Source organism: Lissotriton vulgaris, chromosome 2_1 (assembly GCF_964263255.1).
Source record: "Lissotriton vulgaris chromosome 2_1, aLisVul1.2, whole genome shotgun sequence".
In the NCBI taxonomy this organism is placed as follows: Eukaryota; Metazoa; Chordata; class Amphibia; order Caudata; family Salamandridae; genus Lissotriton; species Lissotriton vulgaris.
Genome location: NC_141687.1, coordinates 1,872,761,509 through 1,872,789,010, shown reverse-complemented (window position 1 = coordinate 1,872,789,010; position 27,502 = coordinate 1,872,761,509). Strand labels below are relative to the sequence as shown.

General features: G+C 49.7%; 1 protein-coding gene across 1 annotated transcript in view; it reads left to right on the top strand.

Annotated features, from left to right (window-relative positions):
- Nucleotides 1-27,502, top strand: part of LRRC28 (leucine rich repeat containing 28) — a 334,662-nt gene that overhangs the window by 144,582 nt on the left and 162,578 nt on the right. The window contains exon 5 of the mRNA XM_086958075.1: nucleotides 19,356-19,493. Within this exon, the coding sequence (XP_086814201.1) occupies nucleotides 19,356-19,493 (138 nt within the window). The remainder of the gene's footprint in view (nucleotides 1-19,355; nucleotides 19,494-27,502) is intronic.

The window sequence follows — 27,502 nt, the reverse complement described above, 5'->3', positions numbered from 1 at the left end:
TCAGTAAATACTCAAGAAATAAGTCTTTCCTCCTATGACATACTAGTTCAATTACTGCAGGTAATCTTCAGTTTGGCCAAACACTGGTAATCGTTACTTAGCTTTTTATTCGCTGACGAACTCCCTTTACTGTTGGGGTTTTTCTCCTCAGGGGATCATGAATTGTTCGCTTATCTCTTCGTCGAATCTTCGGGGGTTTTTCTTCAGACACTGGAGTCTCGAACTTGAAAAAGGGGGAAGAATTGCTACGCGTTTGGATTAACACGCCGTAACAATATTTCCTCGACACTCGCGCTACACGCAAATGGAGTACTACAACCAGGATACTTTAGAACTAAGGATTCAAGGAATTCACCAGAGCTACGCACACAGGTTCGTCTTCGCTAACGGTTCAGGTGAAGTGCGTAGTTTCCAGAGCTCGCGCTTCGTTCGTACTCTCCGCATCAGAACGAGGTTAAACGACTAGAGCGTCAACCTCACAGCACCACGGCACTGTGGCAGCCATTTTGTCTCTCCAGACTCGGACCCTATCAGACCATGACGAATATGCAGGAGTTCTGGCATCATCCTGGGCTGATATTGAACCACATATTTGCGAGTCCAAATGACAGGTTCTGACGGTACCCCCCAACAAGGTAGGCTCCTTCCGTCTGGGTTCGGAAGGGTAACGTTGATGAAAGGAATGGATTAACCTAGGAGCGTGAACATCCTCCTCCAACTCCCACGATCGCTCTTCTGGTCCATAACCTTTCCAATCGATGAGGTAGTACAGTTTCCCTCTGGAGATCTTAGAATCCAGGATTTCTTTCACTTCAAACTCCGTTCCCGTCTCAAGGTGGATTGGCTTAGGAGGTGATTGCATTCTCAGTCCTGCAGAAGCCCTTTTAAGCAAGGAGACATGAAAGACGGGATGAATTTTCATCTTAGGAGGGAGTGTCAATTGATAGGTAACTGGATTAATTTGCTTCTCCACTGGGTAGGGACCAATAAAACGAGGTTGAAATTTTCGATTCCCTTTCAGTCTCAGATGTTTTGTGTTCAACCACACCTTATCTCCAACGGACAGTGGAGGACTTGCACGTCTCTTCTTATCTGCATAAGTCTTATATTTCACCTTAGCCTTTCGCAGATTGTCTACTGCTTCCTGCTGGATTTGATTCAGTTGAGAAACCAAGTCTTTGACTGCTGGGACTGCAACTTCCATTTGTCGAATTGATGCATTTGGGTGCCGCCCATAATTCAAGAAGAAGGGGGAGAAACCAGTTGAGCCATTTTTAGCATTGTTATGGGCGAATTCTGCCGACCACAAGTAGTCTGCCCACTGAATTTCCTCTTTCAGGAGGAATAATCGAAGGTATTGTTCCAGTTCTTGGTTCACCCTTTCTGTTTGCCCATCAGTTTCTGGATGATAGCTCGTAGAAAACCTGGTTTCAGTACCTAGACCCTTCATAAAGGCTCTCCAAAAATGGGATATAAACTGGGAACCCCTATCCGAAATGACCACCTTGGGTATGCCATGGATCTTGACAATCTGGGAACTAAAATGATCCGCTAGTTGTTTGGCTGATGGAGTTCCTTTTAAAGCTATGAAGTGGGCCATTTTAGAGAAGGCATCTACTACCACTAGAATGGTGTCAAAACCCCTGCTCAAAGGTAAATCAGTGATGAGATCTAGTGTTACTGTGTGCCAAGGATAAGGAGGGGTGGGTAAGGGTTGTAGGAAACCTTTTGGGGCTTGTCGTTCAGATTTTCCCTGCGCGCAGATCTCACAAGCCTTAACATATCTCTCAATATCAGTTGACATTCCAGGCCACCAATAGTGACTCTTTATCAACTCTTCAGTCTTGTTTTCTCCCTTGTGTCCGGCTAACTTATCATCGTGACATTCACGCATCACTTGTTGCTGCAGTTCTGTCGTTGGCACATACAAGGCCTCCCCATGATATGGCAACTGATGAACGATTGTCCGGTTTGGATCTCCTTTAACCCAATCCTGCATAGCCTCTGAACTCATGTTTTCTGCGACGGCCTTTTGGATATTGATTGAGACTGTGGCTCCAATAAACTTGTTCCCAGGGATGATCGGTTGAACGTCTATAGCTGCCCTCTGAGACTCGGTGCCCAATCTGGAAAGCGCATCAGCCTTCCCATTTTGTGCTCCTGGACGAAAGGTAATTACGAAGTCGTAATCTGCGAAATACAAGGACCATCTAAGTTGTCTTGGCGTGAGCGTTCTGGCGGATTTCAAGAATTTCAAGTTACGATGATCCGTAAATACGGTAACTTGATGCTGTGTTCCCATCAGATAATGCCGCCACTCCTTTAAGGCGTCCTTGATAGCCAATAGTTCTTTCTCGGTGATGGTATAATTGATTTCTGCCGGGGTCAGTTTTCTTGATCTGTAGGCTACTGGATGCAGTTGACCCGTGCTCTTGTGACGCTGAGACAGAACCCCCCCCAGCGCCTGATCCGACGCATCGGTCTCTACATAAAACGGTTCCGATGGATCAGCATGAAGCAGTACAGGTGCTGTGGTAAAGGCTTCTTTTAAGGCTTGAAAGGCCTCCTCTGATTCTTTCGACCACTCCAATTTTGTTCCTTTTCTCAACAATCTGGTAAGAGGTAAAATTTTTCCGGAGAACTCACTGATGAATCGTCTATAAAAGTTGGCAAATCCAATGAAGCTTTGGACCTCTATCACACTCGTCAGGGATTTCCAGGTGGTCACCGCTTCTACCTTTTTTGGATCCATCAAAATGCCTGACGGGGAAAGGACAAATCCTAAGAACTCGACCTGAGAGACATCGAATGCACATTTCTCCAATTTCACGAACAACTTGTTCTCTTGCAATCTTCTCAATACTCCTTTCACCTGCTCATGGTGTTTTGTCACATCGGAGGAGTAAATCAAGATATCGTCAATGTATACAATGGCGCACTGATCGATGAACTCCTTCAAAATATCATTGATAAAGTGCTGGAAGGCAGCTGGGGCATTACACAGCCCATAGGGCATCACTTGGTATTCGAATAGCCCGAATCTAGTCCGAAAGGCCGTCTTCCATTCATCTCCTTCTCGCATTCTGACTAGATGGTAGGCCCCTCGCAGATCTAATTTTGTATAGATTTGGGCTCCTTTGACCTGATCCAATAAGACCGATATCAAGGGTAGTGGGTACCTGTTCTTTTTTGTTATTCTATTGATTGCTCTGTAATCGATGCACGTTCTCAATTCTCCTTCCTTTTTCGGCACAAAAAATAGGGGCGATGAGACAGGTGACTGTGATGGTCGGATGAAGCCATTCGCTAAATACTTATCCAGGTATTCTTTTAGATGTTGGTGTTCTTTTTCTGTTAATGCGTACACTCGACTGCATGGCAGATTGGCTCCTGGTTCTAGGTCTATCTTGCAGTCATAGACTCTATGTGGGGGTAAATGTTCCGCTTCCATTTCATTGAACACGTTCTCGAACTCCTTATACTCTTCTGGAATCTGGTGTGTATCAATGGCACACATAGAATGCTCCACAAGACTCAAGGCGTGAGCTGGGTTTATCTCCTCTCCGATAGTTCTTGAAACAAAACAGTTCTCGCAACAGTAATTTGAATCCATAATAACCGTTCTGGAGTTCCAGTTAATTGTAGGGTTATGCTCCGTGAGCCATGGCAATCCAAGAATTAATTGAAACTGTGGAGCTTCGATTAAATTAAATTGAATCTGCTCTCGATGGCCGTCTGTGGTAATCAGTTCCATCACTTCTGTGTGGCTCACAATGGGTCCCGATGATAAGTTAGTTCCATCTACTGCTCGGACTGGTTCACTCCTCTCTTTCATTATTGCTTGGATTCCCACCTTGTCCGCAAAACGCAAGTCGCAGAAATTTCCTGTCGCTCCTGAGTCTATCATAACTGAGACTTCGGTTAGGACCGTTGATCGGAATATCACTTTCATAGACAGAATCAAATGTGGAGCCGCCGCTTGCAAGGTGTTCGCCACGTGGTGTTCATTTTGGAGTCTCTTCTGTAATTGCACCCACCCGTTCAACTCCAGCTACGGGTGGTGCTGCTAGTTTTCCTTCGGCTTGAATGTTCCTTTGGGCTTCTTCGGACAGTTTCGGACAAAATGCCCACTCGAACCACAATACATGCACAGGTTATTAGTCCTTCTCTTTTCTTTTTCCTCTTTCGTTAATGGTCCACTGATGGTTCCGATTTGCATTGGTTCAATACCTGATGCCGTCTCGGAGGTTCTTGTTCCTTCGGAACGTGCTCTGTCAAACCTAGGGATGGCCGCTCGGAAATCCTTCTTCTTTTCTCCTCTTCGCTCCCCTTGACGAAAATCTATTTCTAGAACTAAATCGATGAGGGCCGATATCTCCGTTGGTCGGTTCGGAATTTGGGCTAGCGTGTCTTTCAGCTCGTCCCTCAATCCACGGTAGAAAACTGCTGCTCGCTTGCTTTCTGGCCAATCCGTCTCCACCACCAACTTGTTGAACTGCGCCAGATATGCTATTAAATCTCGATTGCCTTGTCGTAGATCGAGTCATTCATTGTCCACAACCTGGGAGATTCTCCTACGATCAAATATTCGAAGAAATTCTTGTTTGAAATTTTCGAAGTTCCTCAACAGCGGGTCTTCTCTCGAGACTAGGGGCATGGACCAGGCAGCTGCATCCCCGCTCAGATATGAGAGAATGAAGGCCACTTTAGACTGCGCGTCAGGGAAAATGGACGGACGACATAGGAAATGTAAAGAGCATTGTGAGAGGAATATCTGTGCCTTCTGCGGATCCCCATTAAACCTTTCAGGAGCGGCTAAAGGGATAACTGGAGACAGGGAGTGAATGACTTGTGTTGTTGACCTATTTGTCGCTTCTAACACTGGGTTCATGGCCTCTCGCTCTAAACTACTAGTCCGATGTAACCTCAGGGCTAACTCAGCTGTCTCTTTTCGGGCATTAACTACTTCTTGTTTTAAATTTTGATTCTCCTCTCTTACTGCTCCCAGTTCCTTGTGGATTGCGTCTAAGATTGTTCCTAACGATTGGACATCTATTCCTTCTGCCATCTCTGCTCGGGTGCAAAAGAAACTTGGGCACTTCACTCTGTCAGGGCTCCAAGCATTACCTGATATGTATATTCTTGACTCTCACTTGCGCAGGAGCAGAGATGGATTCTGACTCGGGAACTAGATGCTTATACCCAAATCCCAAGAGACGATGCCGGCAGGTCAGTAGAACCTCCCTGCATCATCCTCCGGGAAGGGGGTGTGGATAAAATAATAAACAGAGAAGAGACTGGTCCGGAAAGTTTCTTCAGACAACTTCCTTCTGGGTGTCTGCGAGTTAGAAACCTGAAATAGGAGCACACCATTAGTTTCCCTATTCTCCTATCCTGACTCTGGTATTCACAGGTTCTTATGTTAACTCACTTTACTATTTCTGGACCTTGCTTCTCTTCTTAAGGATTATTGTGCTTGTCTCGTCTAGTCAGTTGTTACTGCATAGGAAGACAAGAACGAATGTGTTAGATACCTACTAATACTATTCTATTGTTAAACTAGGAGTATTATCTTCTAGGGCATACTTACTTCACTAACTATCGATGACGCTGTATTTGGGGTTCTGTTAGGATGCTGTTATTAAGATGTCTCTCGACCAAGTCTTTTCCTATTGACAGTCTTATCTTATTTCTTCAGGTAACAGCTTCAAGGTTAAGCAAGTTCATGTAATCGATTCTTTCTTTGTTCACTCAGTAAATACTCAAGAAATAAGTCTTTCCTCCTATGACATACTAGTTCAATTACTGCAGGTAATCTTCAGTTTGGCCAAACACTGGTAATCGTTACTTAGCTTTTTATTCGCTGACGAACTCCCTTTACTGTTGGGGTTTTTCTCCTCAGGGGATCATGAATTGTTCGCTTCTCTCTTCGTCGAATCTTCGGGGGTTTTTCTTCAGACACTGGAGTCTCGAACTTGAAAAAGGGGGAAGAATTGCTACGCGTTTGGATTAACACGCCGTAACAATATTTCCTCGACACTCGCGCTACACGCAAATGGAGTACTACAACCAGGATACTTTAGAACTAAGGATTCAAGGAATTCACCAGAGCTACGCACACAGGTTCGTCTTCGCTAACGGTTCAGGTGAAGTGCGTAGTTTCCAGAGCTCGCGCTTCGTTCGTACTCTCCGCATCAGAACGAGGTTAAACGACTAGAGCGTCAACCTCACAGCACCACAGCACTGTGGCAGCCATTTTGTCTCTCCAGACTCGGACCCTATCAGACCATGACGAATATGCAGGAGTTCTGGCATCATCCTGGGCTGATATTGAACCACATATTTGCGAGTCCAAATGACAGGTTCTGACAATCGACTTGACAACAACGCCAACAACAGCAAGGAACTTTTCAACATCGTCAAGGAATTTTCCAATCCCTCGGCCAACTCCAACGACATCACCCCCTCTCAAGCCCTCTGCGACGCCCTAGCCTCATTCTTCCACAACAAGATTGCAGACATCCACAACAGCTTCGACAACCAACCCGGAGACCAACCCACCCAACCATTTGCTGAACACTCTCCCCCCGAGAACACCCATAATGACTGGAACCCAATCTCCACTGAGGACACCATCCGCCTGATGAACTCCATCCACTCAGGATCCCCCACAGACCCATGTCCTCACCACATCTTCAACAAAGCAGACTCCGTCATAGCACCGCACCTCCGAGACGTCATCAACTGCTCCTTCAACTCCGCCACCTTCCCGGAAAACTGGAAACACGCGGAACTCACCGCCCTTCTGAAAAAACCCACAGCGGACCCCACCGAACTCAAAAATTACCGCCCCATTTCGCTCCTTCCATTCCCGGCCAAAGTCATCGAGAAAGCTGTCAACACTGTCAACAACCAACTCGCCGCTTTCCTCGAAGCCAACAAATCCCTCGACTCCTCACAATCTGGCTTCCGAGCAAAACACAGCACTGAGACCGCCCTCATCGCAGCAACAGACGACATTCGAACTCTACTGGACAATGGAGACACAGTCGCCCTCATCCTCCTCGACCTCTCTGCAGCTTTCGACACAGTCTGCCACAGCACCCTTTTACAACGCCTCAGTAACATCGGAATACAAGGAAAAGCACTTGAATGGATCACCTCGTTCCTCACCGGAAGAACCCAGAGAGTCTGCCTTCCACCATTCAAGTCCGAGGCCACTGAAGTCATCTGTGGCGTACCCCAAGGGTCCTCACTCAGCCCCACCCTCTTCAACGTATACATGAGCCCCCTCGCGGCCATCGCCCGCCAACACAACCTCAACATCATCTCTTACGCGGATGACACTCAACTAATCCTTTCTCTCACCAATGACCCCAGCACCGCCAAAACTAACCTACACGAAGGAATGAAAGAAGTTGCCGAATGGATGAAACACAGCCGTCTGAAACTGAACTCAGATAAAACAGAAGTCCTCATCTTAGGTACATCCCCCTCTGCATGGGATGACTCTTGGTGGCCGGAAGCCCTTGGAAAAGCACCCATCCCGACAGACCACGCACGGAACCTAGGCGTCATCCTGGGTTCTTCACTCTCAATGAACAGACAAGTCAGCGCCGTATCCTCATCCTGCTTCAACATTCTTCGCATGCTCAAAAAAACATTTCGCTGGATCCCCACCGAAACCAGGAAAATTGTCACCCATGCTCTGGTCACGAGCCGACTGGACTACGGAAACACCCTCTACGCAGGTACCACCGCTAAACTCCAGAAGAAACTCCAACGAATCCAAAGCGCCTCAGCCAGGATCATATTAGACATCCCACGCAACGAACACATCTCTGGTCACCTGAAAGACCTCCACTGGCTACCCGTCAATAAGAGAATCACTTTCCGACTACTAACCCACGCACACAAATCACTCTACGACATCGGACCAGAATGCCTCAACTCTCGACTGTCCTTCTACACCCCCTCCCGCCAACTATGTTCTTCCAGCCAAGCCCTCGCCACTGTACCTCGCATCAACAAGACCACCATGGGAGGCAGATCCTTCTCATACCTGGCTGCTAGAACATGGAACTCACTCCCCACTTACCTTCGCCTTACCCAGAACCACCTAGCATTCAGAAAGCAACTTAAAACATGGATATTTGACAAGTAATCCTTCCCCTTCTTAAGCGCCTTGAGACCCTCTGGGTATGTAGTGCGCTATATAAATTCTTTGACTTGACTTGACTTGACATTGCGTCTATCTTGGGTTGGAGGGGGGCCACGAGGCCGCTGCCGACCTGGTGCCCTAGGTATACTACAGTGCTTTGTCCTATTTGTCATTTACTAGCTTTAATGGTGAGCCCGGCTCGACGCAGGGCGTCCAACACCTCCCAGAGGTGGTGCAGGTGCTCGGGCCAGTGGGCACTAAACACTGCAATGTCGTCTAGGTAGGCCGCACTGAAGCTTTCCAACCCAGCCAGGACCTGATTGACCAGTCGCTGGAAGGTGGCGGGGGCGTTTTTCATGCCGAAGGGCATGACTCGGAAGTGGAAATGGCCATCCGGAGTGGAGAAAGCAGACCTTTCTTGGGCCCTCTCCGTGAGGCCGATCTGCCAGTAGCCACTGGTGAGATCGAAGGTACTAAGGTACTGAGCCGACCCTAGGCAGTCAATCAGTTGGTCGGCTCGTGGGATGGGGTGTGCATCGGTTCGGGTGACTGCATTGAGTCCGCGGTAGTCTACGCAGAACCTTAGCTCAGGAACGGTGCCGGGGGCGGCTGCCTTCGGAACCAGGACCACGGGGCTAGCCCAGGGGCTGTCGGAGGCTTCCACCACTCCTAGGTGCAACATTTTGTCGACCTAGGCCTTGATGCAGGCTCTGTGCCGTACCGGAGGGCTGTCTCCGGTGTGCACGTCGTGGACGCACCAACTGGTGACGCCGGCAGTGAGGGAGAAGAGGTCTGAAAATTGTCCCAGCAAGTGGCGACATTCTTCACGCTGCAAGGGGGTGAGGGAGGAGGAGAGACTCACTCCCTCTACGGAGCCATCTTGATCCTTTGCACACAGGAGATCGGGTAGAGGGTCCGTTTCCTCTTCCTCTCCATCGTCAGTGGCAAGGAGTAACCCCAACTCAGACCGCACAAAATGGGGTTTGAGCCGGTTATGTGTAACACTTTCAGGGCGTTCCTGGCTGATTTCGTATCAACGAGGTAGGTGACCTGGCTCTTGCGCTCTTTCACCTCAAAGGGTCCAGTCCATTTGTCCTGCAAGGCACAAGGTTCCACTGGGGACATGACCCAAACCTGTTGGCCTGGTTGAAACTCGACCACAGTGGCATTCTGGTCGTACCAGTGTTTCATCTCCTCCTGGCTGGCCTCCAGGTTGGCCTCGGCCAGCTCGCGAAACTTCCGCGTCTGGTTCCGGAGGGCCAGGACGTAGGAGAATACGTCGGGGGTGTTCTCGGTGGGGCTGCCTCCCAGCCTTCCTTGACCAGGCTGAGGGGACCCCGGACGGGGTGCCCATAGAGCAGCTCGAAAGGGCTAAACCCCAAGGATTTCTGGGGTACCTCTCGGTAGGCGAACAAGAGGCAGGGTAGGAGGACGTCCCACTTGCGTCGCAAGGGCTCCTCAAGACCCATGATCATCCCTTTCAGGGTGCGGTTGAACCGCTCAACCAGACCGTTGCCCTGGGGATGGTAGGGGGTGGTGAACCGGTAGGACACCCCACACTGTTGCCAGAGGGAATTCATGTACCGGGATATGAAGTTCGTACCTCGATCGCTTACCACTTCTCGGGGGAATCCCACCCAGGAGAAGATTCCCATGAGGGCCCGGCCCACGACTGGGTCCGTCACGGTCCGGAGGGGGATGGCTTCGGGGTATCGGGTGGCGTGATCAACCAGAACCAGAATGAACCGGTGGCCTAAGGAGGTCCGGGGGTCCAGAGGCCCGACGATGTCGATCCCCACCCTCTCAAAGGGGGTACTGACAACTGGAAAGGGCTGGAGGGGAGCCTTGCGCTTGCCTCCGCTTTTGCCGCTCGCCTGACACGTGGGGCAGGACTTGCAGTGGCCTTCCACATCAGCCCGCATGTGGGGCCAGTAGAAATGGGTCACTAGTCGCTGGAAGGTCTTATCTTGGCCCAGATGCCCTGCCAGGGGCACATCGTGGGCCAGGTTGAGGAGGAGTCCGCGGAAACGTAGGGGTACCACCAGCACACGGGCTGATCCTAGTTCCGCGGTTTTCTGTTCACTGTACAGTAGGCCGTTTTCCCAGTAAAGGTAATGGGAGCCGGACTGCTCTCCAGCGGCCTGGGCTGCGGCCTGTCGGCGGAGCCCCTCTAGGGCAGGGCAGGAGGTCTGCTCTTGGCAGAACTCCTCTCGGGACGGTCCTCCCTCTTGGCGCCACTGGGCCAACTCGGGGAGATCTGCTAGGGTCGGGACTGGTTCGACAGCTGGTCCGAGGGGACCTTCGTCGGAGGCGTTCTCTTCGAGGGAGGGCTGGTCGAGGACCTTAGGGTGCTCGCCGCCCTCGGGTACATCAGGGGCTGAACTGGGGAACTCGGGCTCTTCGTTCTCGGGGTTGGGCATTCTGGCGGTCATGGCCCGGGTGCTCACACAGGCCCAATGGGGCATTCCTAACATGGCTAAATGGGTCCTTCTCTCTACCTCTTTCCACGGGGAACTCTCTAGGTCATTCCCCAGGAGGCAGTCTACGGGCATGTCCGTGCGAACTGCGACCCGCAGATCGCCCGAGACCCCCTCCCACTCAAACGGGACCTGGGCTATCCTGCAGGTGCGGACAGAGTTATCGGCTGCTATCACCCGACAGGAGGTGTGGGGGATGATCATGGACTCAGGAACTAGCGTGTACCTAACAGATGTGATGCTGGCTCCTGTATCCCGAAGGGCTCCTATGCTGCGCCCGTTAACCTTCACTGTTTGGCGGTACTTTTCGGTGTTGTCGGGCAGATAATCTCCGGGGATCATCTCACTATTCCCCAGGGAGGCTAGGACCATGGCTGCGGGTTCCCACTCCCCCTGTTCTTCTATCTCTTCCTCTTCTAAGGCTACTGAGGATATCTGTCTAGAGGAGGGCCCAGTGGGAGTGGGTTTCGGGGTCAGGGGACATCGGGGGACACCGGCATAGTGCCCGGGTTGCTGACACTTGAAGCACGTGGAGCTGGGGCGGAGCCCCGGGGGTCCTGCACTCGGGGCGGCTCTCGTCGCGGGAGGAGAGCGCTGGGTCTGGTTTCTGGGGGGACTACGCTGAGGCCCTGACTGGGAATTTTGCTGCTTTCCCCGGCCTCCTCCACCTCGCTGGCGGAAAGAACCTTGGTCGTTCCGTGGGGGGTCTCCCCCGGGCGCCTTCTGGACTCGGGTGGCCACCCATCGATCAGCTTCCACAGCCAGTTTCCGTGGGTTGGCGAGCTTGCTGTCCAGGAGATGCTGTCTTAGTTCCACAAAGCAATTTGCGGACAAGTGTTCGTAAGGCACTAGGTCGACTAGGCCCTCGAAGGTGGTCACATTGCTGCCCTTGATCCACCCATCTAGGGCCCGGGTGTAGTAGTTCACATAGTCGACCCACGTGGTGCCAGGAATCTTCTTGCACTCCCTAAACCGCTGGCGATACATTTCTGGCGTCAGGCCGTAGCGGAATAAAAGAGCGTCTTTCATGTGTTGGTAGGCGTTCATGTGTGCCGTCGGTAGGTCCAGCAGGGTATCTCTCCCCTCGCTGAGGAAGCGGCTCCACAGGCCGGCCCCCCAGTCTTTCTCCGGGACCCGTTGAGCGGACATGGCCACCTCGTATGCCTTGAACCATTGCTGGATGTCGTCTCCTTTGTAGAATTCCTTTACAACGTCCTTGGGGATATGCACCTTTGTTTCTTTGGGGACCACCTGCTCCCCAAGGTCCGGTGATCCGGCTGCTTCTTTTCTGGCTTTCAATTCGATCTCCTTGAGGCTGCGCTCGTGCTCGAGCTGAAGTTTCCGTCCTTCATGCTCCCTCTGGAGCTTTTTTTCCTCTAGCTCTCCCTGGAGCCGCAATTGCTCCACCGCCAACTTTTTTTCTGCGAGTTTGAGCTCACCCTCTAATTTGAGGCGTGCTAGTTCGAGTTCATGGCTTCGGTCACGTTGTCGCTCGGCCATCTCCTCCGATAACAGCCCTCTCCCGGTTGCTGGGCTCCGGGTCGGTTGCTGGATTCTCTCACCGGTCGGTGTACCGGGTTCGGTCGGTGGCCTCCCTCCCTCGTCTTCGATCGGGGGAAGAGATGCTCCGGACTCTACCCAGGCGGTCAGCGCTTTCTGGAAATCTTCCTTAGTACTTAGTCCGGTACTCGGGATACTCAGTTCTTTGCAGAACTGCTTCAGCTCTTTATGTGTGTAATCTTCCAGGAGGTCCTTGTCGAAGGTTGTCTTTACACCAGATTCTGTAGTCGTCATTGTCGCTCTTTTCTTGGGAGTTTGCTGCGTGTAGGCTCAGGTCGTGTGTCAGTGGTACGATATTTAGACGTAGGTTCGTATCGCGTCGCTGCCACCAATGTTGGAAGGCGGTGACCCCAGGGGTCGAGTAGACTCTCCTAACCCCCTGGAACCTCCTCTCCCACAATTACTGCCGAGTCTTATCGAAGGGGGAGTCCCCACCGGGGAGGACTGATCGTACACACCGTCGAATCACCACACTTATGAGCGGACACCACACCGTGATTCTTTATCAAGAAAAGACTTTATCAAGGTCAAAATAAAGAGCGATACACAGCGATCGAGGGATCGCAAAAGTCTCGTAACAAAGGGTCGGGGAAGCGGGACAGTCTCAGGAGGCCAGCTGGCACGCCACGTACCCTGCGCACAGTTCTCAATCCTCGAACCGGGGGGTACGGGGGCTGGCGATGGGACTTGCTGTCCTACTCACTTCTGGTTCAAGCTGTTCGTGAGGGTAGCATCGATGGTCCAGCCGGACCAGAGAGTTCGTCAAGCCGCGACGAGGTCAGCAGGGCTTGGGTGGGAGTACTCCGTCGTACTCGTAAGTAGAAGGGGCCGCGACAGCGTCAGCAGGGCTCCGATGTTCCAGTCTTGTGCTTCAAGAGGGAGCCGCGACAGCGTCAGCAGGGCCCCGATGGTTCAGTTCCGTTGGTTCTAGGATGAGCCGCGACGGCGTCAGCAGGGCTCGGTGGGTCAGAGTCTGTTTCTCCTCTAAGTCAGCCGCGATCAGATCAGCAGGGCTTTCTTGTCCAAGATACAACTGCCGACTGGATGGAAGGCAGGCTGTCTTATAGTACTGGAGTTCTTTGATGTCCGGACCCTCAGAGGCAGGAGGCTGGAGGTCCGAGGGCCAGGCGCCTGATTGTCTGGGCGGTTGGTTCTTTGATGCTTTGGACCATGCGCCCATGGAATCCCAGACGCCCATCAGGGCCTGGAGCCAGCTCACTAGGAGGCCCAAGGTGCCATCGAAACCAGCCCCCAGGGATAGTTCAGAGGTGTGAGGGAAACCAGTTCCTCGGAAGGGGGCCGGAGGTGTGATGGAAGTCTTGGTTTCGGGTACTTAGGGAGTCGTTCATCCCCCGAGTGGAGCTGGGCGCGCCGGACGCGCAGGCTTAGCGGCAGTCAGGAGCGGCCCAGGCTGCCGAAAGGAAAGAAGGCGGCCGGCCGGCCGGGGTGGCCAAAACATGGAGTCTGATGGTCACGTGCACGGGTTGCAGGCACGCGGTCTGGGGATCGTCTCAGGTCCAGTGTAGGAGTGTCATGTACAGTTCTGGGTGGACGGGAATCAGTTCCACCCGTAGATCTGGGGCTGCGGAGATCAGCGAGGACCACGCCACGAGGCCGGGTCCAACAGTCCTGCTACTGCCCGCGTTTGGCACAGTGACCTCTGAAAGGTGTTTGATACTGGGATCGGATGGCCGAGCGTGTTCTGCCAAGACCAGCCATGGTGAAAACCTGTGGTGTGAAGATGAGCTCTATAAATGCATGAGCCTTGTCTAGGGAGTTGAATGTGGCAACAAATTTCACTAGCTTCCTTATAAAGGATCCCCGAAAAGTCTGCCTCTGAGATTGCCAAGTCCCCCAGTTTCGAGTCTATTTTGATTAGCAGGGAACTGCGCCTCTCAGTGAAGATGGCGCAGTTGGCATTCCCCAAGAATATAATGGCCCGCTTGGCATAACCTGATAGGGCTTCTGAGGAGATGAGGGAGGAGCCAGATCCCTTGGCGTCTTCAGCCATATCTAAAATTTTGGAAAGGGTTCCACAGAGGTTGAGGAATTTATCCAGGCAGGAATGCCAGGAGCGGTCTTTCCCCTTGTTTGGGTCCCGTATGAACTTGGCCAGGAAAGTGGCTATCCGGGCATCAATTTTGGGAGTTAGCACCACTTTGCTGTCTAGGGTTGGAAGGGGGCATTCTTCCCGTAGGTGGTTGCGGATCTCCTTGTTAAGGGGTTTCCGGAGTCCCCCTGCTACATAAGCAACCACTTTCACCGCCAGGGCCTATTCCGCTAACCGGGGGTGCATAAGGTTCTTTGGGTCTTGCTGGTGAAGTGAAGGAAGAGAAGGCGGGAGCATCTTCACAGGAGTGTAAAGGGAGATCCTGATGTCTGATTGACTGGACTTGATGTTCTTTTCCCAATGGCTCATTAGAAATTTAGTTTGTCTATATTCCTAATATGGCTGTTGTTTTCAAACAGCAGCCATTTTTAACCAACATCAGTCAACACAAAGTCATCATCTCCCATGAAGCCTGAGGGAAAAAACCATCAAGTTCATAACGCAGTCTCCTATCCAATCTGGCGCCTCCTGGCTCAATTAACTGTTGATGACCCCTGCTGGACTGTCTCTTTCTTCCTGCGACAAAGCCGACTGTGGAAGTTTCTTAATCCTGTATCCAGGACTCTGCACCTATGGACAGAAAAAGAAGTCATAATATCTTACGTGCGGTGAGGTTATCTTGCACAGCATTACTGTAACACATGAAACCAGGAAAACACTTTACTTACATTTCGATGTATGGCTCATAACCCGAGGGGGTCCAGGTTCATCCTAAGGGTGGGCTAATCCTCGCCTCCATGTCCTTAATAGAACTTTCCATTACGAAAGCTAGGAAATTTTACATTCTATGTCAGTCTTCGGAGGCGAGGATTAGGCTAGTTCAAAGCTTATCTACCACAAGGGTCGCAATGAAGGAGACTGGTTTAAAGTAAAACCTCTTGACGATTGAGTCTGATGACTACTCTGCTGCATTCAAAATGTCCTCCAATCTAGTTCCTAGCACAAAGGCCTTCGATGCCATGTCGCCTCACACTGAATGCGCACCGAAGACCCTCATATCGATGCCTCCCTCTAGCATCACCCAGCGAACCCATCTTGCAATGGTTGGGAATGAGACTACCCGAAATGGTTTCCTCAAAGCAGTGAGTAGTTGTCTCTCTCCATGGGGAAGCACGTCCCCTGTCATGGCCTCATAGGCCTTGATACATTTTACTATACAAAGTTTGGGTACTCCTGGGAAGGCCGGGTATGACAACACCCGTGACTGGCATTTGGTACAACGAGACACGTTGGAGGTGACACAGTCCGGAGTGAACAATTTTACGGAGATATCCAGGGCCCTGACATCCCAGACTCTTCTACAGGACACCAAGCAGAGCAACATGGGCAGCTTGGAAGATAGTTGCTTGCGCGACAAATACCTGTTGCTATGCCATCCGGATAGCAGATGCAAGACCTTGTTGACTTCCCAGAGGACTGAATATCTCCGTTCCGGAGGAAGGGAAAGCCGGATGGCAGGCAGCAGCTTCTTCACCAATGGGTGGTCTCCCACTGGATGATCTGCTATGGCAGCATGACCGGCCGAGATTGCAGACTGGAAGGTATTAATTGTCCTGTATGCCAGGCCTTCAGAAGCCAAATGGGCCAGAAAGTTTAGTATGTGGACAACGTCTGCCCCCACTGGATCCAAACTCTGCTGCAGACACCAACCCATCCATCGAGACCAGGCCGACCGGTACCGCTTAACCGTGCTGTCTGCCCTGGCTCATGGGAGGAGTTCTGCAGCATTTCTTGAAAGTCCCGGGACCTTCCATCGAGTCCGGTAACCCTCCATGTCATGAGAGGCAGGGAGTCGCTCACTATGAGAGAGTGCGGATTGCCAACTGGATTGCTTGGAAGATGAGTGAGCTGGAGTAGACTGATTGGAGAAGCCCAGGAAAGTTCCATCGGAAACCATGCTTGTGCTCTACAGACAGGGTGATCACCACCAGTTCTGCCCTCTGCCGGCGGACTTGGGTCATCAACCGCATTATCATGGCGAAGAGGGGAATCCATAACCCCGTTTCGGGGCATCCGTGGTTGTTGCCCCTGGGTTTTGTCTCCGGCTGAAGTACCTGGGAAGCTGGTGGTCAAGGCGGGACGCAAACTGGTTGATGGAGAAGGGTCCCCACCGATCCTAAAGGGCCTGTAACATTGGAGGAAATAGCCTCCATAAACTTGAGTCCCGAAGATTGCGAGCACTTCCGGGAGATGTTCCACCATCACTGAAACCTGATGTGACCAGCGATATTCCCAGAACTCCATGGCGAGGTCTGCCAGGAGTTCCTGCACTTCTTGCTGTATGAGTACTGAGTCCCTGCCGGAAAACCGCATTGGTGTCGGGGAAGGGAGTAGCAGGGGGGGAACCTGATCAGGGGAGCCATTAAAGTCCACATGGAATCCCTGCACCATTTGGAGCATCCAAGCGTCAGTCGTGAGGGCCCGCCAGTTGTCTAGGAATTGTGCTATTCTGCCCCTCATGCAACGATATGAGATAATAAAAGAACTCCCTTTGGAAAGGGGGAGCGCCTCCGCCGCAGGCTCCGTTGTGCTGACCTCTGTGACGGGACCAACCCCTTGTGGGGTAGAAGCCTCCAAAGCACGAGGAATCCTGATACTCTCCTCCCTGTGACTGTCTGCTTCTGCCGGAGGCTGTCTGTGAGGAGTGGCCAGCCGAGCACCCCCTACCACAGCCGCCCCCGCCAAAAACCCACGTATTGAATATGGGTTTCATTGTAGACTGGGCTTTGTCCAAGGAGTTGAAAGTGGAGACAAATTTGCTGAGCTACTTCACGAACAGGTCCCGCCCTGAGCCACTTGGCCTGCTTCTGAGGTGGCTAGCTCGCCTAGTTTGGGGTCCAGTTTGATGAGTAGCGACCTGCGCTTCTCTGTGGATACTGTGCAATTCCTGTTACCTAAGAAAATTATGGCTCTTTGAGCTCAACTAGAGAGGACATCTGTTAGGATCAGGGCCCCTGATGCCTTGGCATTCTCCGCCATATCAAAGGTCTTTACCAAGGGGCCCGGGACATCCAACAGTTTGTCCTGGCATGCCTGCCAGGACCTGTCAAGGCCCTTCTTCAGATCCTTAATATATTTGGTCAGGAAAGTTGCCATCTTGGCGTCAATTTCCGGGGGTAACAACCACTTTACCGTTGAGTGATGGGCGAGGGCATTCCGCTCTAAGTCTAGAGTGTACCTCCTGATCTAGAGTTTTCCGTAGCAGACTCGTCACATACCTGGCTACCTTCTCACAAGGGACATACCCTTAGAACGGGGGTGTAGGAGCTCCTCCGGGTCCAGGAGGTCCGACTGGGCTTTGCCTGGAGGGTTGGTGGCCTGGTGGGGGTCCGGGAGCAGGGAGGGAGAGGTGCGCCAGGACCTGCCGTGGTCTCAATCCCCGTCTGATCCGACCTCGGACTGGTCGTACGGTTACAGGGAGGTAGCTGATTCCTGACCGCATGAGGGCAGGGGGTCTGATGGGGATAAGCCTGTTGGCACAGAAGGAGTTTTGGGTCCCAAGAATGCCTATTTTAGTCTGTCAGAAAGCATCTAGGTCCACCCCCTCAGGGTGTGGGCGCTTGCACAGCTTCTCAGAGAGGGGAGCAGTAGCCTGCTTTGGAGGTTTAGCGTCCGAAGGACCGAGAATATCTTCCCTCGCAAGAGGGGTTGCAGGCACTTCTGTGTCATGCGCATCAATCTCTTCTCCAAAGGAGCTACCGCCTCTAAGACTGCCCTGACAATGGAGGCAGCCCACGTGTCACAAAAGTCATCAGTGAGCCGGAAGTATTGAGACTCCTCCTCCTCCTCCTCCTCACAGTAGTCGTCAAACTCCTCCATCTTCCAGGTATCCGGAGGAGCTGAGGGCTAGACGTAGGTATCAGGTAGGTAAGGTAAGTAAGGTGGTGGTCACCCACTAGGTAAGAAGGCTAATGTGGTACGGCTGGAACCCAAGGTCAAGATTCCTAAAGAGGGAGCCTACAACAAGCAAGGGGGAGAGGGGTGGGTGGTTGTGGCAGAGAGCCCCCACGCATTTGCCCCCAGAGGTAATGAATCCCCACACTGCACCTCCTTCTAAGGTAGACAAAAAACCACCACGCACTTGCACTGGTCCTCGAGGTAAGGGGGATTGGAAGGGCTAAGACCCTGCCAATTGCAGTGGACAATGGTCTATGCCACCTCGCAGAAAAAATCCCTTCAAATGCACGTTCGTGTAACAGAATGGAGCCTGGGCTGGTCAGCTACACATTTTGGCTGATGAAGCCTGTAATCCTATCCTAGATGGGTGTTCTGCTCCAGGCTAACCGGTTGAATCAGCGCTGATTGGCAAATGCGGATGGAGGTGCTCGGTGATGCCCTCAGTCCCGTGTTGGTGGAAAGAGAAGTGTCCGAGAAGACGAAGGGAGGTGCGCCCACTGGCGGCCGGTGGACGGCCGCGCACTCCCAACCTGGCACTGAGGTATCGATCGCGGCCGCCTAGGAGAGACAAAGTGTTCTCGCGGCAGCACACAGGCAAAGCGAAAGCTTTGTAAAAGCATACAACAAGCAAGCAATTAAAGTACACACTACAGAGTCAGAGAAATGCGGAAAAAAACACAATCCCAACAGTCAGTACCACTGAGGGAAAGTGTCTACACTTAACTGACACAGGCTTCAGCAGCGAAGAAAGAGAAAGTCCAGCAGGTATTGAGCCAGGAGGTGCCTGATTGGATAGGAGACTGTGTTATTACCATGATGTTTTTTTTTCCTAGGGCTTCATGGGAGATGAAGTCTTTATGTTGATTGCTGTTGGTTAAAAATGGCTACTGTTTGAAAATTAAAAAAGAAAGAATAGCCTAATCCTCGCATCCATGTCCTGACATAGAATCCTCGCCTTCACAGTCCAGACATAGAATTAAAATGCTCATGTTGCTCAAATTGTAATCTATTAGTGTCTCACTTTAGCATCAATTTTACAGACTTTTACTGCTGTCTCTTCTAAAATGACAGTCAAAATACAGTTGGCATTATTATATTTTACCCTGTAGATTTAATGTTGCATTTTACCTGCTGTTTCTCTATCCACCAGCCATCGGCTCTTTGGTTAAGCTGCAGTCACTGGACCTGAGCGATAATGCCCTGGAAATTGTGTGCCCAGAGATTGGTCGGCTTAAATCATTGCGTCTCCTTCGACTGGGCAACAACCAACTAAAATTCCTTCCTCCAGGTATGTAATATGATGCAGATTTGATTTTTGTGCTTCTAGCTTCTAAGCTATATAATCACATAGTTCTGACCTAATATATAATGTAATCGAAAAGAAGTACGTTTTTGTTAAGCACAACCACCTTGCTGTTTCCAAAGAGTCATATGTGTAGCAAAAAGGAAGTGGTGAATTGTTGAAGTTTGTGTGTGGTAACAACTCAAGCTTGTGTGGCAATTTCTGAAGGCAACTGGATGGTTTCAGGCAATATACATCATACGTACATCATATCAAACAGCCTCATAATCAAGTCATCTGACACAGGGTGCCAGACTGACCTTACAATGGGAGGAGGTCAGAGATGCTATTGTGTCTTTGGTTGTGGGTAAGGCTTCCGGGGCAAATGGGGTTCTAGGTGACCTATTTAAGACTTGGGTGGTTCTGTGGGCCCCACTTCTCACACAATATGTTAACGCTGCTATTAGTAGTTCCCTCCCAGAGTCATGGTTTACTCTGGCATTATACCTGTGTTTAAGAAGAGGACTAGGTCTGACCCTACCTGCTACAGGCCCATTTCCTTAATTGAGATAGAGGTCAAAATTATAGGTAAGGTCATACTGAAACACTTAACCCAGTGGGCTGAGGAGCAGAACATACTGACAGACATTCAATATGGGGTTTGTGCGGGTAGGGGCAATGTGGAGCAGAATCTCAGTCTTTATCTTTTAACCATTAAATATTTGCTGGCGAAAAATGGATCCCTTCATTTAGCGTTTATGGACCTCTGCCCTGCCTTTGACTTGGTCAACATAGAGAAGCTTTGGGCAGAGCTGGGGTTTGTGGGGTTGGATGCGACTTTGGTAAGCTTTCTTGGGGATCTCCGTTGTGGCCTGACTGCTTTGGTCTGCTATGGTAGCAAAGAAGAATGCACAAAGCTCATTGCTCTTAGAAAGGGGGTCCGGACAGGTTATATCTTGGCCCCCTTTCTTTTTACCCTGTATGTTAAGCGTTTATAGAATGCCCAGAGCTGGGGGCAGATTGCTTCCAGCCCTTTTGTTTGCTGACGTTGTTGTTTTAATTGCCTGCACTGCTAGAAGTCGTGGCTTTTAGATGCTTTGAATGATTTCATGATTAGCATGGATTTGTGTACTAATTTTAATAAATCACATGTGTTGGTCTTGGGGCCTAAAAACACAAACTGTGCTATGCTCTCTGTTCAGGGACATATTATAAGCAAGGTTGATAATTTTACATATTTAGGTATTTTAATTGATTCGAGATTTAGCTAGCAACCCCAACCCTTAATAAAAAAAGAACATCTGTAAAAGAGCTTGTGCTGAAGTTAATGCCTTTTCTACTCGGGGCTTCAAACAAACAACCAACCTACTTGACCATCTCCCAGGCTGTCAGGCGTGTCGCTGCTGGTGGCGGAGCCCCTGCGGGTGTTCCGCGCCGGTCTCCCTCCGCCGTTGTTCGTTGAGCAGCCGCTGAGAGGGGGGGACCGAGAGGGTGTAAAAACTACCCTTCCCAGCTGCCCAGTGACCCAGGACCAGACCGCGGGATCAGAGAGCGCGCCTGCTGGCGCATAAAAGTGACGAGCTCCATCGGTGGAGCGGGGGCTTCAAACAAACAACCAACCTACTTGACCATCTCCCAGGCTGTCAGGCGTGTCGTTGCTGGTGGCGGAGCCCCTGCGTGTGTTCCGCGCCGGTCTCCCTCCGCCGTTGTTTGTTGAGCAGCCGCTGAGAGGGGGGGACCGAGAGGGTGTAAAAACTACCCTTCCCAGCTGCCCCGTGACCCAGGACCAGACCGCGGGATCAGATTGCGCGCCTGCTGGCGCATAAAAGTGACGAGCCCCACCCGCGTTGCGGGAGTGCCGGGCGAAGCCCGGGCAAAGGGCAGGCCCTCTACGGCCCTCCAAGGCCAAACGAGGCTGGGCTGGGCCACACCACTAACATCTGCTTTGCTGCCACGATTTGTAACATCTAAGGTACTGTTTGGGATATTACGTTTGTTGTGGTACTGTTGTGGTATTGCACCTTGCCCCTTACTATTACTGTCAAAACCGATCTGTGGCCACTAGGACTATATATTATAAGGGGTGTGACCCGTGAACAGTGCCGATCGACTGTTAAAACATGAGGAGGGGGACCAAAACAAATAGAATGCCTACGTTGAGATCTAATACTAGACAGAAAGTCGACTCGCCGCTGCCGCAGCCCTTACCATCTCTAACGGCGACAGACAAAATGTTGCAACAAACTATTGGGGCCGTGGCAACCGCCATTGAAAACACTGAAAGGCGGCTCTCGATAGCGCCTACAGTAGCCATTCACGATACTGAGGATGGTCCTGTGGTAACAATATCAGACGAACCGGACACAAGCTTCTTGTTAACGTCCTCTTATGTAGAGCTCCCATGTGCCCAGGCAGCTACAGATACACCTAAAAACACAACCAGAGATCCCGATTTTGTTAATCTAGAGGAGATACCTTTGTCTACTCCCCAAACTAGAAACCCTGGTAAAACTGCCCTGAGAACTAGAAAGAACACCCTTGCAAAGCATAACAATAAAAAGGGGGGAGAGATAATCTTAAGACTAACCATAATCTGGTGACTCCAATGGCCAACACCACATCTGGCATACCCTGTTGGGTAGCCAATATGGTGTCAGACCTTAAGGCAGGACTGGAAGAGACTATCAGTGCACACCTTAAGCCCCTGATGTCCAAACTTGATAGATTAACTTCTTTAATAAATAACAGAGTGATAGGACCAGTCAAACCAGTGACACAAGTGATAACCCCAGCACCATGCAATCAGGACTCGGGTAGTCTAGGGGCTGAAAAGATTACACATAATGGCAAGGTAGCGTCAGATAAAAATTCAGTAAAACAAAAAAATAGTGCTGCTCCACTAAGCAAAACACCGGGCAAGATATATGTTCCTCCACCTCCCTGCGCTAATGGTACCGCTGCGCAGGTACGTAACAACCAAGGGAAGAGCTCCCTGCCACAAAGTAAGGACACTGCAGGCAATACCCAAAAGGAGACCCTATCCAAGTAAAGACTACCACCCCAATAGTTGCAGCAAGGGTTAAAACAGGAGTGCGCTTTCAGTCAAGTAATTTACCACCAGAAGCACTACCCTATGTAGTCGTGTTAACAGGTGTGCCGCCTCTAAAGGAAGGCAAAAGAGAAAATGAAGTGGAGTTGAGGAATAAATGTGTACAATGGCTAAGATCCACCAAGCCATTACTATTACACATGTCTGGGGAAATATTGTCTGTAAGAAGGGGGCAATGGATAGGAAATGGAGCGAAAACCATTGCTGGGGATGTTATTGCAATAAACTTCAGGGACACCTCTGTAGTAACCCACATATGTAACTCTCCAACGTTTGGACCACTAACTAACATATACCCCCTACATTTATCCTATTTTTACCCCCTACCCCCTCACACAGACCAACATATTTAAACAGGGGTCAGGTGAATAGGGCTTTGCACCCTGTGCAGCTAAATAGAGCAGATAACTGGCAGACTCCCTGGCAGGCATTCCCCCTCTACGATCCTGCAGTTGCAATGCATGCACATTGGAACAGGTTCTGTGCCTTGGACAATGTCGATTGACTTGAGTGGAATAAAATGCGCCCACTTCAGCCTATTAGGGGCAGTTTAGAGAAAAGATCCAGACGATCAGGGTGGTTGCCACTTACCCCCTTAGCAGAGACAGGTAGTTCCTTTGTGGTACCTACTCATGAATCTATAGCAGCTGACTCGAATGACATACTAAGGATTGGGCATGTAGCTGAGTCCAGGGTAGGAACCTCATCAGATAGGTTGGATACCCCCGTTGCAGTAGGGGAGGATATAGACAGGAGTCCTTTGGGGGCTGGCGCAAATAAGGTTGAGACTCAACATGGTATAAGAGTCATATCCTGGAATATTGCAGGGGTGGCAGCTAAATACAACTTACAGGAGTGGACAGACTTTATAACTAGCTTTCACATCATTTGCCTCCAGGAGACCTGAGCTATTGAACCTGAACAATATACACTAGAAGGGTTCAAAAGTTTTGCGGTCCCCGCAGTAAGGGCACCATCTGGAAGAGCTATTGGTGGACTTATAACATACGTAGATCTCCGCATTCAGGGGTCCTGGTCAAATCTGAGCTGGGACGCAACAAATATGCAAGCGATAGGCTTTCGCCACAAGGGCTTAAAAATCACAAAGATAAACTGGTACAATGCGGTGGGCTCAAATGGCAGAAATAACATCACGAAAGAACTGGACGACCGTTTTAAAACCATGTCTTCAGCTAATAAAGCCACAGGGTCCCCATATACCATCTTAGCGGGAGACTTCAACTGCCACCTGTGTGAAAAATTAAGACCAATAAATAAGGACTGGTCACGGTGCCCGGAGGAAAAAGGACCACATTTTGTTCATACCACTGAGGGTAGGGAAATGGAGAATTTTATAAATAGGCACAACCTATCATTTATAATGGACCTAATAACGATAGGCAATGCGAGGGAACCTAATGCAACGTACACAGGAAGGGGTTGCCACTCCTATATAGACTTTGTTATGATGTCCCCAACACTCAGAAAATGGATCATAAACTTTGAAATTGTACACAGTCCCTTCAGTGATCATAACCCGTTGGTATTGGATCTTAAACGTATGAACTTTAGAACAGCAGAGGGTGTACCCGATGCCATAGAACAGGCAACGGCACAAGGGAGAAGACTTAAATGGGCCAAGATCAATGGAGACACATTTTACTTCAATCTTGTAACGAAAGGCCAAAAACAAATAAATGCTTGCCTGGATGAAAATAAGGGCGGCCAAACTGTGGTTAGGGCCTTTGAAGAAATCGCCCAACTCGTGGATACCCTACTGAAATCCTCCACAGGAGCCACATTGCCTCAGACCCCTCGCTGGTTTGATCACGATTGTACCAAGGCATTGAAAGACCTGAAAAAAATGCCTTACTGATCAACCAAAGGACAAAGTTAAAATAGCAGGCAGTAGATCCAACTATAAAAAAAGCCCTGAAAGCGCGCAAAAGAACTTTACAAAATCAAGCATGGGAGGACCTAAGGGAAGCAGCAGAGAGGGGTGATATTACGGCATTCTGGAGAGTCAACGACCCATGTTTTAAAGACCCAAGGGGGCCAGATATAGTGAATGCAATTCTCCCCGAACAATGGTACAACCACTATCTTGGCCTTTACAATCATACTGGGATGGCACTGCAAGAAGAAGGCGCAAAAATAGCAGTATCCGTAAGCTTAGATTTTTAGTTGGGAGAAGTAAAATCAGCAATCCAAGGGCTCTCAAAAAATAAAGCGCCAGGCCCTGATGGCATCCCCCCTGACCTTTATTTGAGCAATATTGACTTGTGGGCACCCATCCTCACTAGGGTCCTGAACGAGGCAGTAGTGGCAGGACTGCCTCGTTCTTGGTCCTCTGCAATCATTGTCCCAATTCACAAAAAGGGGAGCGGGGATGATCCCCAATGCTAGCGTCCTATATCACTAATAGATGTAACGGCTAAAGTTTTGGGACGTGTGATTTTAAATAGTCTACAAATTTGGGCAAAGGACAATCATATTTTAACAGATGTATAATATGGGTTCAGAGAAGGGAGATCCACAACAGATCAATGCTTAAACTTGTATCTCCTCACTGCCAAATATACCATTGCCGCCAAGGGGACTTTCCATATGGGTTTCATGGATCTCTCAGCGGCCTTTGATCGTGTCAACAGACAGAAGTTATGGGCCCTGATGACCTCCTTGGGGGTGGATCAAGGGTTAGTGGACACATTTAAGGCATTACACTGGGAGACCACAGCTTCAGTTCGCTATAATAAAGAAGGAATGAAGACAGAGCCATTTCCTTGTACAAGCGGTGTCCGGCAGGGCTGTATATTAGCCCCTTTTTTATTTTCATTGTATATTAATAATTTGGACAGAGAACTTATGAAGTTGGGAGTGGACTCCCCCCAAATAGGCCAGCGTCCGGTACCCATCCTCTTGTATGCGGACGATGCAGTGTTGCTAGCCCGCACCCCACTGGGTTTACAAAAGTTAATTGATGGTTTCGTCAACTTTATGAATTCATTGGATCTCTCAGCTAACCTGGATAAGTCCTTCGTTATGTCCACAGGTACAAACTCCAAAAAGGACTTTTTACACAGTATAGGACCACATAGGCTAGGAAGAGTTAAGTCCTTCTCTTATCTAGGCGTACTTTTCGATGAGAAACTGGAATTCAGAAACTTGGCTGAAAAACATGTAGTCAAACTGGTGGCCTCAACGGGTGCCATAATGGCATATGGGAGGAGGCTAGGCAGATGGTCACCGGAACAGATACTGAATCTATATAGAGCGGTTTCTTGCTCCAAGGTGTCATACGGGGCAGAAGTTTGGGGCTGCAAAATTAATCATGTGCCCCAGATACAAGCTGAGGAAAATAAATTTTTTAAAAGACTATTAAGGGTTCCTCAGAGCACCCCCTCATATATAACACACATGGAATTGGGCGAGCCATATATAGAGGATAGAATTATAGTTCGGCCCATCCTGGCCTGGATTAAGATTTGGACTAACCCAGAGGCCGGCCTCAGCAGACAGATCATTAAGGACTGCTTGAGCCGGGACAGAGGGGGACAGATCCCGTGGCTCAAATATGTAAAAGAAACTATGGAAGGAATTGGTTGCAAGAATTTGTTCTTTGAGCCGGGGTCCATGACCAACCTGAATAAAACCCTGGCCAAAAAACTTTTTACTGCCTGGGCAACCGCCAGAAGGGCCCACGTTGAAACCGGGAAAATATCCGTTGTGGCCCATGGTTCACTAAAAACAACGCCTGGAATGGAACCATACCTAGCGGTGATGCACAACACGCAGGAAAGATTTTATATGACTAGGTTCCGACTTAATCTCCTTCACCATTTACTGACTGTTCCCGCAGGATTCACACGCTCGGTAGAGTTGAAGGGTACCTGCGGCTGCGACACTAGGTCTCCGCAGGATACCCTTCACTTTGTTTTATTATGTCCTTTTTATTCAGACCCTAGAAGGAAGTTTTTAGTAAGGATCTTGAAAAGCAAAAGACTGAGACATCCTAAAGCAGCCCTCCTTTTTTTGCAAAAAGCCTCAGACCCATATACTCTGTTATGTATAATAAGTTTTATTAAGGTGGCCATGAGATTAAGGAACTCCAGGGAAATATCGGCCTACATCAATTTATAGACTGAATCAATGTCTGTATAAGATTTCCAATGATCTATTGCTCGTTTCGCCCCTTTTTAGACCTATTTATATCGCTCTTAATATGTCATTTTTAAAAATGCTTTTTAAACATTGTATGTATGTATTTTCATGTTCTTTAATGGTATCTTTTTAAGTACTGAATAAAGATATTTGAATTTGAAAACTCGATTGAGTCATAAGCCATTAAAAATCATGTTGGAGGTTTATAAAGTTAAATATATCCCCCCATCTCTACCTTTGGGTGTGAGATTTGGGGATATACAAATCTAGAGCAGAGAATAAATACTTAGAGTCTTTTAGGGGTGGAGCAATATACCCCAAGTGAAATAATACATGAAGAGCTAGGTAGGAGTTACATTGTTGATTACATCTAGTTGCGGCCCCTGGTGTTATGGTGGGCTGTTTGACTAAAGGCTGCTTAAAGTTTGAATTGGGTAATCATTTCAAATTGTATGACGTTGGATAACATTTGTTATATTCCCTGGCTAGTGTATATTGGAGAGAATTTCAGAATTTTAGGAAGGCCAGAGTTCTATTATAATCCTTTTAGCAGTGCCAAAAAAGACGCTGTATGGCCATAAAACTCCTTTTATCAGAGAACAACAGCGAAAAGGGAATCTCTAGCGCTAGCCAAGTCCCTCTACCTAAAATTTGTTTTGGTCAAAACTACTCGGGGTAGAGCATTATCTTCTTTTTGAAATGCCTACTCATCAGCGTAGTCTCTCAACTATTTTTAGAATGGGTC